The sequence below is a fragment of the Dipodomys ordii genome, unplaced genomic scaffold, assembly GCF_000151885.1.
Source record: "Dipodomys ordii isolate 6190 unplaced genomic scaffold, Dord_2.0 Scaffold15, whole genome shotgun sequence".
Taxonomy (NCBI): Eukaryota; Metazoa; Chordata; class Mammalia; order Rodentia; family Heteromyidae; genus Dipodomys; species Dipodomys ordii.
This window is the reverse complement of record NW_012267231.1, coordinates 14,302,896-14,315,842: the sequence shown is the minus strand read 5'-3', so window position 1 is coordinate 14,315,842 and position 12,947 is coordinate 14,302,896. Positions and strand designations below refer to the sequence as shown.

Genomic DNA, 12,947 nt, shown 5'->3' with positions numbered 1-12,947 from the left:
CGGTGAGGGTTGAGGCCTGAATCAGTGGCCACCCAAGTTCACTAGGGGGTAAAAAAAAATAAAAAATAAAAATAGGGAATCAAGGCTGATTTGACATACTTGCAATTCTGAGCTCATCCACCAGAGGGAGGCACCATCCCATCTGAACATCTAGATGCCAGTTCCCACTTCAACCACTTGTGCTGGGATCTGAACTTTCAGAAGACACGCTATCAGCCCATGCTGAAGACTCCAACAGAGGATTCAAATGCTCAGAGAGGACTCCTGGCAAAGGCTAACACAGTTTGTTTTTCTCTATCAAAGCACCTAAACGATGCTTATTGCAAGCCGTGCTGGTACCAGCTGTGTTTTGTGGGTGGCCATGGTTCCCGTGTGTGCATGCACATGCATCTGCATGAGTGTGTGTGTATATGCATGCATGTGTGTTGGATGGTCTTAAGGATCAGGTTACCCAGACCTCGGGGCGTGGGGAAGTGAGCAGGAAGGACATTTACTGAGCTAAGCAGCTGGGGGGAGGAGGGGGAGAAGGGCCGTTCACATGAAGCTAGAATCTGAACCGCGCCTGTCAGTCACCTTTGTGACGTCACACTTCGTGGAAGGAAGAAGAAGTGTGGCAGTGGGACAGATAGTCAGCTGATCCACTCCCAAAGCTCACTGGGAGCAGGGGGCAGACTGGGAGCAGTTGAGAGCCCAGGCCTGGGCCTGGGAGGCAGGAAGTTGTGTGGTACCTGCAGGTGGCTTAAAGATTGATGGCTGATGTGGAGCACCTGGGAGCTCTGCGGTATGCTGGAGGGGGCCGGGTCTGCAGAGCCAGGAACTTTGTAGCTGCAGATCGGACTGTGTCAGGCAGTGTGGCCACCTGGCTAGCTCTGCCTCCAGCTTCAGCCAGGGGCTGGCAGAGAGCCCTGGGCCATCAGCGCCCTGATCACAGCCCACTCTCCTCCAATGGGGACCAGTTCAAGGCTAGGCCCTATGGCGGCGGCACGGCTGTGTGAATCTCTGGCTGCTTCATGCTTCTAGAGACCCCAGTGCTGTTCACACTTGAGTGGCACTGGTAACTTCTAGAGAAAACAGTGATCATGACATCCTCCAAGGAATGAAATCCTTTCATGTTCTATTATCCTGCTGTAAAATCGAAGTTGAAATCAAAGGAGATGAATTCACACGAGTCTAGTCAGCTTGCCTTCGTGAAGGTTTTGGATCACAGTGGGGTCAAAAGTAATCATTTTATTTATTTATTTTTGCTATTCCTGGGGCCCGAACTCAGGGACTGGGCTCAAGGCTAGCACTTTACTACTTGAACCACAGCACTACTTCCAACCTTTTCTGTGTATTGTGGAACTGAGGAATCAAACCCAGGGCTTCATGCATGCGAGGCAAGCACTCTACCACTGAGCCACCTTCCCAGCCCAAAAGCAGTCATTTTAAAAATCAAAAGAAATGTCACAAAACAAAAATGCAAAACGGCCCTGCCCGTCCCCCAGCTTGAAGGACCCAGGCTGTCCTGAGCAGTCCCTGTGGATCTGCCCCCAAAATCTGCCTCCCCAAATCACAGGGGGCCCGGGAGGAGGGAAAGAGGGAGTGCACTTTACTGGGGATGAAGCGAGAACCAGATCTGAAGTGATGTCCCACGGAGCAGGTGCTTGTAGACTGCAATGTCTCATTTTTATTTTTGTTCTGGTCTTGTTCTGCCAGCCAGGTGCTCTTCCACTTGATCCATCTCCTCTTCAGCCCTTTGTGATATCATTTTTTAATGATGGAGGCCCAGGCTGGTCTCCATAGCTGAGGCCTTAGCACACACCGCCATGCCTGGCTTACTGGTTAAGATGGGGGAGTCTTTTGAACTTTTGCCAGAGTGGCCTTTAACTGTGAGTCTCCGGATCTCCACCCAGTTAGTGGGGATTACAGGCATGAACCACAGCTCCTGGCCCCAGGTCCTCAATGTTGATAATGGGCGGAGTCATCTGGGAACTCCCAGATCCTGCCTGGGGGAGGCTTGAACACCCTAAGGGCTGACACAGTTAGAAAATGCTGCAAAAAACAGTTTTCCTCTCCCTATTCCCCACACGAACAGGTACACAGGCAACTCAGATGCACTCTGCCAGCCCTAAAGAAATGGCTGTGTCTTCTGCATTGGGAAGAAGGCTGAATCAGGACCAGAGAAAACACACACACACACACACACACAGAGGTGAACGAAGCAGGTTTATTGCATTTTTACAATAAAAATAAATTAGTCATACACAAAAATAGTTGTCACTTTTACCAAAAACAGATCGCATTTACCCATAATCCACCTCTCCTCCCACCTTTATGTAATAATTTAACACTACCAAGGAGACATGGAGGTCGCCCAGGGCCTGGGCCAGGCTAGGCCTGCGGTGTCGGCAGAGGGAATGTACTGCCCAGCCCTCCCCGATGTGGCCAGCCCGCCTGTGCTGGCTGCCAGCAAGCTACTGGGAGAAGTGGGGTGGGGTGGGGGAGGAGGAAGAAGGAGAAAAGGAGGAAGATTTAAGACAGGGGCTGGGAAGGTGGCTTGGTGGTAGAGTGCTTGCCTAGCATGCAGGAAGCCCTGGGTTCGATTCCTCAGTACCACATACACAGGAAAAGCCAGAAGTGGTGCTGTGGCTCAAGTGGTAGAGCGCTAGCCTTGATCAAAAGAAGCTCAGGGACAGCGCCCGGGTCCTGAGTTCAAGCCCCAGGACTGGCAGAAGAAAAAAAAAAAGATTGAAGACAGGAAGGGGGCAATGATCTAGGCACAGACCCGGAGGGCGCCTTGAGAGGAGGCGCAGGGGTTCGAATCCACCATGAACCCGCCAGGGAGCTTCCATGGGCACAGCGCAGAACCCCCAACCCCCTCCCCACAAACACCTCATGTTTGCAAAGAACAAAACAGTAAGTGAGAACAAAACAAATCCTCTGTCAGACTCGATGGACGGGGCTGTGGGGGCATTTATGTTCACTGAGGCCAGGGCTCTGCATCTGGAAGGTTCCAGTAGGGCTGAGGCCAAGGGCCCCAGTGTCTGGATGTTTCCACCATCTCATGATCACTTTGGCCTGGTCCCCCCGGGGTCTTCATGGAACCAGGAATGAGGAGGCTCAGGAGGCCTAGGATGGAACTAGTTTGTGCCGGTGCAGGTGCACTAGAGAGATCAGGTCTAGGCCTGGCCTCCATGCTAGTATAGGCCCCAGGCAGGCAGCCATGTTGAGTCTGCTGCGCAGGTGCAGTGTGGCTGGACCGGCAGAGCCCTGACCATGTTGCTTGTGATCTCTGCAACAGAGAACCACAGCTCAACCCAGCTTCAAAACACGATCCTCACATCCCAGCCTCCTGAGTAGCTGGGATTACAGGCGTGAGCCACTCATGTGCTTTGTTGATCTTTAGGAGGAAAAAACAAAACACCATCGCTTTCCCTTACCTGGTTGTGAAATTCAGAATAGAGATTGAGGCAGTGCCGGCTTCAGGAATATAAAACAGTATCAAGATATAAATTTAAATTCCACCTTTCAACCCATGAAGGGCAGGTGGTGAAGCCGGAGGAGGAGGAGGAGGCCCAGACCCTGGGAGAGACAGGAAGACACGGGTGCTGTATGTGGGGGTACAGCGGTTTTCTGGGCTCCCCTCCGCTGCTCGCAGGCCCTGCAGGGTAAGCTGTGCTAGAAGACTGGCAGCCAGGAGCTGGAATGAGAATCTAGGAAAACAGCCAGGATTGGTGAACACCAACAGGAATGAACTTGGGGAACCACAGCTGTGTTAGAAGAAGAGGGTAAGGCGTGGGGGGGAATAGCAGGGAAGTGGGGATCCTGTCCCTGGACAGGAGGGACCCCTGTGGCTCTCCTGTCTCCTGGGACCATTGGCTTGAGGACGGACTTTGGTAAGATCTGCAGAGCCATCAGAAAGGCCCCGGGACTCTGTCACAGAAGGGAAAAGGGACATCTAAAGACACCTAAAACACCAGTGCTGGTGTTGGACTTGGTTCAGGGCCGGCCATCTTCTCCATCCACCTCTGGGTCAGCAAAGCAGCCGCCTTCATTCTGTCGTGGCCGGTTGGTGGGCGAGGTTGTGCATGGACCATGTTGGTGGGCCCTTGGCTCTGCCCCTGAGCAGCGTCTCCGTGGCCCTGTCCGTGGAGTGGGGTAATGCTCAGTCTTCCCATCTTGAGCTGGGGTGGTGTCCGTGGCCCCCGGTGCCACAAAGCCTGGCTCTCTGTGACTGCTGCCCCCTGTGGCGGGGCATGGTGCACACGTGGCCGGCTCAGGCCCCAGCACCGCAAAAAGGGGCCCAGGGCAGGGGGCGCTGCCCTCGTCGTAACCCAGTGGGTGCTTTTGATCAGGCCGGTGGGCCTGGGGACCAGGCAGTGCTTGCGTAGCAGGATGGGGAGGGGGCTGTGTTGGCGATGGCTGGGCACCTAGGCCCAGGCTCTAGGGAGCCATTAAGAGTACTGTGCACACAGCACCTGGACCACGCGGGGAGCTTCAGAAGGCAGGGGTGGTGGTGGCTTTGTCGGTGCCAGGCCCGTGGCTCTCTGAGGGTAGTGGTGCGGCCCTGCCCTCCGGGCTGCGTTTCCTGCGCCCCGGGGAGCCGGCCCGGCGTGCCACACGGGTACAGGAAGCGCAGCAGGCGCCCTGGTAGTACTGGTAGATGCACAGCCGTGCCTGTACCACCACGTTGCAGTTGAAGTACTTGTCCTGGCAGCTTGCATCTGCAGGGGAGTGGGGGGGGGGGAGAACATGGGTGTCAGAAAAGATCCTGAGCCATCCAGATGCTGGTGGCTCACACCTGTCATCCTAGCTACTCAAGGAGGCTGAGATCTGAGGATCAAGGTTCAGAGCCAGCCCGGGCAGGAAATGTCTGTGAGACTCTGATCTCTAATGAACCACCAGAAAACCGGAAATGGCGCTGTAGCTCAAACGGTAGAGCGCTAGCCTTGAGCTGAAGAGCTGAGGAACAGCGCCCAGGCCCAGAGTTCAAGCCCACAAAAGGTCCAGCCAAAGAACCTCCCCCCCGCTTCAAAAAAGAAATCCTGGCCCAGAGCCCTTTAGATGGGGAGGGGGCACCTCCTATAGGTAACAGAGCCCCCAGTGAGGCTTGTCATTCTTAAATATTCCTGCATTCTTCACTTTCTTGTTCTGCCAACCACAGGGGTTTGAACTCAGGGCCTCCCACGCTCCTTTAGCTTTTTCATTCACAGCTGGCGGTCTACTACTTGAGCCACAGCTCCACGTTGGGCTTTTTGGTAGTTATTTTGAGAATAAGGATGTCATGAATTTGTCTGCTTGGGCTGGTTTTGAACTTCGATCCTCAGCATCCTGAGGATTATAGATATGAGCAGCATACCTGGATCAACCCCCCTCCCCCCATGGGGCTTGAACTCAGGGCCTGGGTGCTGTCCCAAGGCTAGCAATCTACCACTTTGAGCCACACCTCTGATTTTCCCGTGATTTATTGGAGATAAGAGTCTTACAGACTTTTCCTGGCCCGGCTGGCTTTGAACTGTGATTCTCAGATCTCAGCCTTCTAAGTAGCTAGGATGACAGGCGTGAGCCACCAGTGTCTGGCTTTCCAATCTTCTTTCCTATTGTAAGTGAAGACTTTTACATAGTTTTGTTTCTCAGTCTTGCTGAATTGCTCCCCAGATTCTCTCTCTGAACCAGGGGTGACTGTTTATGCCCTTTGCAGAAGGTCACATGTTGTATTTTTCCCCCCACCATGTGGTGTTTTTGGCTGAGCTAGTGACCACACGATCAGCCCAGGAGCTTGGGAATTACATCACACACAGAGTAGCATTTAAGTCCCTGCTGAGAAATGCTCTTTCTATCTCCTATTTCCTAATTTAGATACATTTTTACAGAAATGATTCATGAAACCCTGTATACAGAACAGAGCCAAATCTTTGTTGTTCACTGGGCTGGAAGGATCCCTCGCCCACTCTGTGGATTTTCTTATCCCTTTGTTTATGGTGGTGTTTGATAAGCAGAAATTACATATTTTAGTGTAATGGATCGGGTAGCATTTTCCTTTGTCGTCTGTATTTTTGTTTTTCATTTTAAGAAATCCTTACTTGGAAAAAAATTCTCCTATAGTTTCTCTTAAAAGTTTTTGTCCTATTTATTTCTTGGAGGTAGTGGGGACTGAACTCAGGCTTCAGCTTAATAAGTACTCTGCCACTTGAACCAAAACTCCAGTCCTTTGGCTTTTTCGTTTTATTGTTTGTTTCTGTTTGCTTCAGACAGGATCTCCTGCTTTTGCCTAGCCAGCCTTGGACAGTGATCCTCCTACTTTTTGCTTAAGTAGCTGATATTATAGTTATGTGCCACAATTGCTTTAGCAGTGACAGTACCATTTTGAGCCAGATCAAAGACAACCGAAGTTTTGTCTCTATATCCTATTTTGTTAATTGTGTAGTTCGAGTGGATTTTATATAACTGGTGGCTAACACTCCCCTCCCCGCCCCCCAGCCCCGCTTTGAAAAGCCACCACAGACAAATGTCAATAACCGAGAGTGGTAGAAAATAAAAAAGAAAAAACACCTCTCCTATCATATCCTATTAGTCATCAACCTTTGACACGTGTGGGGCTGAGTAACAGGCCTCCAGCAAGCCTGAATGGGCTATGGCCGTCACGCCCCGCGTTCGATCATCACTCCCAAGGAAATGGAAAGTCCTGCTGTCTGTAATGAGCCATGACCGCACCACGCCAGAGACAAGCAGGCAACTCTGTGCACACGACTCTTCCAAGTTGCCTTATGCCACCTTGCACCAACAATGTGAGCAACGATCGTGCACCCAAATTTAAATTAAGTTTCAGCTGTATGGGTTATGCTTATGCCAATGAACATTTTGGTGTGCCCGCGTGCATGCAAGTCCTTCAGTGTTTATTCCTCAGCCTGGCGGACACTGTGTTCTTACCGATTACAATGCATTTCCCCAAGACATGTGTCTAAAGCAGTTTCTTTGGGATCTTTCCTTTTTTTTTCTTTTGTTGGTCATGGGGCCTGAACTCTGGGCCTGGGCGCTGTCCCTCAGCTCTTCAGCTCAAGGCTAGCGCTCTACCACTTGAGCCACAGCGCCACTTCTGGCTTTTTCTGCTTATGTGGTGCTGAGGAATCAAACCCAGGGCCTCATGCATGCAAGCAAGCGCTCTACCACTGAGCCACCTTCCCAGCCCCAATCTTTCCTAGTTTTCTCCCTCTCCCTTCCTTTTCCTTCCATGCAACGACGTGTTATAAACTATAGAGCCGGGAATCTGCTGCTGTTGTGACCTCCTGAACCCCGGGACAAACGTGGGGTCATGCACCCCTGGCGTGTCCACCCTGGAGGACTTTCCACAGAGCTGAACAAGCCGTGGCCCTTGGGCACTGGGCTCCACTCACCCACTTCCGGGAGGCAGTCCTGAGGGTTACAGGACTCTCGCTCTTCTGGCTTCAGGTGGGGGTCGCAGAGGTCACTGAGGGTCATGTCATCTGACAGACAGCGCACTTCCCGGACCCGGAAGCCACCCTGGCAGGTCTTGGAGCACTGGAGGCATCGAGGGAAGAAGTTAGATCATGTCCACAGGGTGGGGGCCCACGGGGTGGGCTGGGGGGATCTCGAACATCTCTAAGGATGCTGAACTTGGGAGAAACAGCCACACTGCCATCCACCAGGCCACCCGTGTCCCATCTCCATCCCCCCCATGCTGTCCTCTGTCTCCAAGCAAGGATCCTTCCATTCCTACCTAAAATGAACAAGCGCTAGTATCCGATTATCTTTTTGTTTTTTTGCTGGTTCTGGGGATTGAACTATGAGCCTGGGCGTTGCTCCTGAACGTTTGTGCTCTAGGCTAGCACTCTACCATTTGAGCTACAGCTCCATTTCCAGTCTTTTTTTTTTTTCTTTTTTGGGGGGGGGGTCGATTGTAGCAGCTTGAACTCTGGGCCTGAGTGTTGTCCCTGAGCTCTTCAACTCAAGGCAAGCACTCTATCACTTGAGCCACAGTGCTGCTTCCGGTTTTCTGGTGGTTAATTGGAGATGAGAGTCTCAGGGATTTTCCTGCCCAGGCTAAACTGTGATCCTCAGATCTCAGCCTCCTGAGTAGCTAGGATTACAGGTATGAGCCACCAGTGCCCAGCCATTTCTGGCTTTTTGTAGTTCATTGGAGGTAAGAGTCTCATGGACTTCCCTGCCTGGGCTGGATTTCAACCTTGATCCTCAGATCTCAGCCTCCTGAGTAGCTAGGATGACAGGTGAGCTACCAGCACCTGGTCCTTATTTTTAAATACACATCATTGGCCCTATTTTTACTTGTCTTGTGAATCTCATAAATTTTTCAATCATTTCTTTTTCCCCTTAAAAATCAGGGTCAAGCCAGGTACAGATGGCTCACTTCTATCACCTGAGCCACGTCCCTGGGGAAGATCATCATCACGACTGAGATAGCACTCATCTTAGCAGAGTTGCTTCCTGAGAACTTTTTTTTTTTGCCAGTCTAGGGGCTTGAACTCAGGGCCTGGGCACTGTCCCTGAGCTTCTTTTGCCCAAGGCTAACACTCTACCACTTGAGTCACAGCGCCACTTCTGGCTTTTTCTGTGTATGTGGTACTGAGGAATCGAACCCAGGGCTTCATGCATGGTAGGCCAGTGCTCTACCACTAAGCCACCTTCCCCGCCTTCCTGAGGACTTCTACCATGTAGAAATCAAGATTGACAGTGACTCCCTGCAGTAGACTGCCATCGGGGAGGTAGACTGTTCTGTGGACCAGCCTAGGCCCGACCACCCTGGTGTGTATAGACTGCCCTGTGGTCTAGGCATGGGCCTGGTACGTGTGGGCTTCTCCATAGTCCAGGCAAGGCCCCGGTGGGTGGGGCCTGGTGAGTGGTTGCAGCAGAGGCCCTGTGCAAAGCATGCTGGGACTCACCGCGCTCCACTCGGTGCTGAACCAGGTGGCCCCGCAGGGCTGGCGGCGGCAGGGCTGCTGTCTGGGGGGCCGCTCCAGGGAGGAGCACTCTTGGGGATCCAGCACCACGAAGGCATTCTCGTCCTTCCGCACGCAGATCACCTCCCTCTGCTGAACCCCGCTGCCGCACTCCACGGAGCACTGAGGAGAGTAGGGCGGGGATAGATGGGGACAGGGCTGCGGTGACCACACAGCGGGGGACAGCCCTGGGGGACATGGCCAGGTCTGCAGGGAAGAAGCTGCAGCGGATTCCGGGTTTCCTGACAGCTCTGTCCACCAAGTGGAGTCAGCGCCCATATTCCCTCCAGGGGACACTGGATTCTGGCCATGTCCCTTCTATCCCTTAGTCAGACATCTCCAGAAGGGTTAAAGCCATGGCCGATCCTCTGGCTCTTAGGAGGCTCTGGGGGTGTGAGCAGATCAACCTCTGAGCCCGCACACCTGTGCAGGGACTCACACACGCAGACGCTCTGGACACAGGACAGCACCCCCTGCTGGCCCACAGGGGCCAAGCAGCCCTGACGTCGGCTTCCCAAGAAGCTGGGATTACAGGCTGAGCCGCCATACTCAGCTCTCATGCTTTTGTTTGCCAGGCCTGGAGTTTGAACTCAGGGCCTGGGCACTGTCCCTGAACCTCTCTGTGCTCAAGGCTAGCACTCTACCACTTGAGCCACAGCACCACTTCTGGCTTTTGCCTGTATATATGGAACTGAGGAATCGAACCCAGGGCTCTATGCATGCCAGGCAAGCACTCTACCACTGAGCCACCTTCCCAGCCCCTAATACTTCTGGATTAAAAAAAAAAGTTAAAGTCATTATCAAAGAGCCTTCGTTATCAGTTCTGTCTGCATGAAGCCACAGAAGGAAATCAAGTCACCCAGAAAGTGGCACACACAGCCTGCTCCCCGCCTCCCCTCCCCTTGCTAGCGTTGATGGGATCCAGTCTGCGTCTCCCCTCCACGCAGGCTGAGGCTGCCCAGCGCCTCTCGGCTGGGCCTCCTACTTACCTGACTCCAGCTCCCCGAGAACCACTCCACCTTGCCCGTGCAGGGCCCGTGGTCACATGGCGTAGCCTCTGCTGGCCGGTTGTTTCCACAGCCCTCCAGAGGCAGGCTGCTCACGTGGCTGGTCATGCACAGGACGGAGCGAGTGCGAACTCCAGCCCCGCACTCGGCTGAGCACTGTTGAGACAGGAGGGGCGTATGAGAGGAGCCTGTCCCCCCCAGATGACGTCAAGTACAAACACCACACTGTCCCCCAACCTCCCTGAATATTATGTAACTTTCGTGTGTGTGTGTGTGTGTGTGTGCTGGTACTGGGGCTGGTGCTTGACCACATGACCCATAGCTCCACTTCCAGCTTTTTGGTGGTGGTTCATTGGAGATGAATCTCACAGGCTTTCCTGCCCAGGCTGGCTTAGAACCTTGACCCTTAGATCTCAGCCTCCAGAGTAGCTTGATGACAGGCGTGAGCCTGTCCCCCTCCTCTCATTGGCTCTTGCCTGGATGTGCCATGCTCAGAGGCCTCGTGCAGGCTGGTCCTCTGCCTGGAATGCTGTTCCCCTTCACCAGGAGATGCCAGAGTCCATGGAGGCTCGGCTCCGACACCATCTCTTCTAGTGAAGCTGTCTAGACCGCCCTGGGCAAGGCACTCTTTGTATCTCAGAATCGTCACGGCTCTTAGAATTGTGCTTTCTTCCTCTGTGACCATCCTGACTTTTACCTCCCTCTCTGTTCTCTGTAGAAGGTAGGTTTGTCTAGGACAGGGACTAAGGGATCGTCTGTGATTCTCCGCGTGCCAGGGACATGTCTCACATTCATCTCTGCCTCTTTCCCGCGGTGACCCCTGCTTTAACGTTACCCTTTGTACCATAGACAAAGCCAACAGAACTGTAAAGAAGGGATGAGAAAAGGAAGGAGACCCTGATCACCCTGTCGCTTTACCAACACCTCCATCTTCGCATGCTACTGTCTAGTTTTTAAAGATTGTCTCCCAGTGGAAAAAGTCAGAGTAGTGATGGCTGCAGAGGCAGGGTAGGCCTCCCCCCCTCCCCTCCCCCAGCAGGAAGTGCTCAGAGAGGTTCTTGCTTGAAGGCCGCTCCAGCACCCAGTGCATGGACAAGATCAAAAGCCACAGAGATGATGCAGCTAGGGCGCCACCTAGTGGTGGGGATGAGCATTAATCAAAGACCACTGCCCCCCAGTGGCGAACCCGGGAAGTTCTCTGTCATTCTCATTGCCCTCCGCTTTGTCTAGCCAGATCTCCGCACTTTATTTTCCTTTGTTAAGCCCTGGAGACCAGCGACTTCTTTCCTGTGAAAGTCCTCCATCCCACATTAAAAAAATACTATCATCAGGGGCTGGGAAGTGGTAGAGCGCTTGCCTTGCATGCATGAGGCCCTGGGTTTGATTTCCTCAGCACCACATAAGCAGAAAAAGCCAGAAGTGGCACTGTGGCTCAAGTGGTAGAGCGCTAGCCTTGAGCCGAAGAGCTGAGGGACAGCGCCCAGGCCCAGAGTTCAGGCCCCACGACCGACAAAACAACAAAAACAAAATACTACCATCAAATGAAGTTTGTGTGCCTTTCTCCTGTTCAGTACACAGGCTGGAGCCCCGGAGCCCCAGAGGGTGGAGGGCAAATTTTCCCTCCCTACAGGCCCACACACCCTTGTACCAGCTTGTGCTGTTGGAGGTCAGAGACATCACCCACATGCACCTGTGTGCTGACACCGATGCCCTGCAGCACGACACCCTGCCAGGGCTCCTGTGGGCCTTGTCTCCACCCTGTAGCATCCTTATATTCTGTTCTTATCTCTATACTGTGCTACCAGTGCATGCCTGCTGCCACACCTGCCATCCCGGCTATGCGGGAAATGCAAACAGGAGGATCACGGTCCAGGCTGCACCAGATCCTATTTTTATTTTGTGGAAAAAATTAACCAAAGCCAAAAGGGCTAAGGGTGAGGCACAAGTGGCCGAGCACCTGCCTAGCTAGTGCCAGTTCCCCAGTACTGCCAGGAAAACACAAGGCAAGGCAGGTCGAGTGGAGGAAAGCTCCAAGGCTACCACTGACTTTGTGTTTGGCCCTGAGTGATGGCTAGGCCTGAACTCTGAACCTCACCTGAGGTGACACTTGGCCATCACTGAGGGTTGGAAGGCGGTGGCCTGGGAGGTCCTGGTCTGTCTGTGGAGACACAGGGAGCGTGGGGACATGGGGACACTCACCCTCTCGCTCCACTCGGTGAGGAACCAGCTCCTGGCGCAGGGGCCCGCGTCGCAGTTCTCGATGTCGCCCGGCCGCACCTTCATGTTGCACTCCTCATCATCCACCACGTCCCCGAGGTTGCTCACACACCTCACCACGCGCGTCCTCTGCCCCACCCCGCAGGGCACGGAGCACTAGAGCACACAAACGTGGGTCAGTGCCCTGTCCCCAGCAGGTGACAGACTCTGGGGGCAGGGGGAGGGGGGATCTGAGTCTTAGGAAACACCCTAGCCCATTTCTCTCAGGCCTCTTGCATGGAACCTTCCCCGTGCCTCAGTTTACCCATCTAGAAACGGAAAGAGCAAAATGGGGAGGAGCTGGCTCTGCAGGTGTGGTCCGAAGGCCTGGGAGCCCACAGTGCCCCCTTGTGGAAATGGTGGGTGGTGCACATGAGCAAGCGAATGCACTCTGCGGTGTGTGGGCACCCTGTGTTGCCCCCCACCCCGGGGTGCCCTGAGGACTGTCCCCCTTGGCTGGGGCTGGAGGGGCCCACCGAGCTCCAGTCGGTCCGGATCTGCCACTCGCTGCAGATCTTGAGCTGGCAGGTGCTGGTGGTCTCCGGCTTCTCCAGGTGCTGGCAGCGGTAGGGCTGCACCGTGAGGCTGCGGTTGGCATACACCTGGCGGCACAGCACCTGGCGGTGCTGCAGGCCCAGGCCGCAGGTCTTGCTGCACTCCGACCACTCGCCGATGTCCCAGCTGGCCAGGCACCAGGGTGAGAGGGGCAGAGCCCGGGTCAGCGGGGGGG

General features: G+C 54.0%; 1 protein-coding gene across 1 annotated transcript in view; it reads right to left on the bottom strand.

Annotated features, from left to right (window-relative positions):
- Positions 1–3,382: 3,382 nt before the first annotated feature.
- Thsd4 (thrombospondin, type I, domain containing 4) overlaps positions 3,383–12,947 on the bottom strand; it is a 167,472-nt gene continuing 157,907 nt past the window's right edge. The window contains exons 11-16 of the mRNA XM_013011913.1: positions 12,694–12,898; positions 12,161–12,334; positions 9,944–10,117; positions 8,898–9,077; positions 7,374–7,518; positions 3,383–4,703 (exon numbers count right to left, since the gene is read on the bottom strand). Of these exons, the coding sequence (XP_012867367.1) occupies positions 4,477–4,703; positions 7,374–7,518; positions 8,898–9,077; positions 9,944–10,117; positions 12,161–12,334; positions 12,694–12,898 (1,105 nt within the window). The 3' untranslated portion in view covers positions 3,383–4,476. The remainder of the gene's footprint in view (positions 4,704–7,373; positions 7,519–8,897; positions 9,078–9,943; positions 10,118–12,160; positions 12,335–12,693; positions 12,899–12,947) is intronic.